Below are 1706 nucleotides of genomic sequence, written 5' to 3' on the forward strand. Positions count from 1 at the left end.
GACTTGAGCTTTCTGTAAAAATGGTAGCGATGCTTCATTTTGTGGAAACATTTATTGTTTTTGAGCAGGTTTGGGACAGTCAATCTGAGTTTCTCAACAATACTTTAATTTTTTTTTTAACTATGATGAACTGAAATAAAAAATGCTTTTTTAATTTTAGAAATAAACATTTGAGAAATCACTTTCTTTTTTTTAAGAAAAATATGGGGAAACAAAACTTCACCAAATTCAATTAAAAAAACATATCAAATAAATACTTGTTATTTTATCAACTAATGTTCTAAGAAGTTTTTCAGTAAAATAGTTTCCTTTGTCACAGATGTTCAGTCAGATCAGTTCCTCTTTAGCTGAAAGAGGTTTTTGTATGACGTTGTTTCACTGTGTGAACGGTATGTTGGCACCCTGCTGACAGTAATAAACTCCTGAATCTTCAGCCTGAACTCCACTGATGGTCAGAGTGAAATCAATGTATAATCCACTTCCACTAAAACGATCAGAAACTCCAGAGTGACGGTTCGTTGCTAAATAAATCAGGAGTTTAGGAGCTTCTCCAGATTTCTGAAGGTACCAGTTGAGGTGTTTGTTAACACCTAAATTGGTTATACATCTAATGGAGACAGTTTGTCCTGGAACAACAGACTGAGATCCAGGAGTCTGAGTCAAAGAGACTTCACCTGAAGAACCTGGAAAGAAGGAAAACAGAAACAAATTGAGATAGATCTGGGTTAAAGAAATAGAGCAATAAAAAGAGTAAATATGTTGATAGTTTCTAGTAAACATTGTCCTGATTGTGATGAAGTTTGTTTGCTGATGAATCCACGTTTCCAGCAGAGAGTCTCACCCTGAACAAGGAGCTCCAGGACAGCCAGCAGCAGAGTCAGTGACATCCTCATTGTGCTGCAGGTGTGTCAGTGTCTCTGAAAGGTCTGGACAGCCACTGATCAACACTGAGCTCTTAACTGCTGGAAGCAGAGAGGCAGCACACATATGCAAACACACTGAGTCAGTCATCTGCAGCTGTTCTCAGCAGCTCTGGATCTTCACCTTGGAATCTTTAGTCTAACAACTCTGGAATCAAGACTCTGATGATGATTGTTTCTAAATCCACAGATAGACTGCAGGACTCTACAATTAGTGTGGATGTGAAATCCCTAGAATATGAAAATAGTGATGGAAGACCAAACTACAGTAAACATACACAGTATTATGACAGATTTTCTTTCCTTGTGATACATGCAGCTGTTTAATGCTGACACAGCAGTTTTGTTCATATTAAGTCATGAGCGTGACTACAGAGATAAGAGGGACTTTATAGAGAAGTTTTATCCAGATTAACAATAAAAACTTGATAACACACAAAATAGACAAACAAAACTTTATCCCTTTCTTTGTCTAAAGTCGTCTCTAGTTTATTTTAATAATCACTGATTATTATATGTTAATAAATGCGTCTGATATTTAAATACCTGGGGCTACCCGGACAGCATCGCCCTACAAGGTCAGAACAACAAGTTAAACCTCCCTATGAGTAGTTTGAGTGAGGAGTTCAAAGTGAGCCTTGCTAGGGAGGTGCTCCAATTCAGAGATTCAGAGGACCCGGAGGTCTCCCAAGAAGGGTTTGAAGTGCAAACAAGGCAGAAGCGGAAGACAACGGAGGCAGATGACGTTGCTGAGTCAAGGCTCTGGCACAGGGCAGCAGTTGGAGC

At 38.7% G+C, this 1706-nt stretch overlaps 1 gene segment (V, D, J or C); it reads right to left on the bottom strand.

Annotated features, from left to right (window-relative positions):
- Positions 1 to 375: 375 nt before the first annotated feature.
- Positions 376 to 1040, bottom strand: LOC112162473. The segment is given in 2 exon segments: positions 376 to 683; positions 842 to 1040. Coding segments are annotated over 2 exon segments (360 nt in total).
- Between the last annotated feature and the right edge of the window lie 666 nt (positions 1041 to 1706).

The sequence above is a fragment of the Oryzias melastigma genome, linkage group LG11 (genome assembly GCF_002922805.2).
Source record: "Oryzias melastigma strain HK-1 linkage group LG11, ASM292280v2, whole genome shotgun sequence".
Classification (NCBI taxonomy): Eukaryota; Metazoa; Chordata; class Actinopteri; order Beloniformes; family Adrianichthyidae; genus Oryzias; species Oryzias melastigma.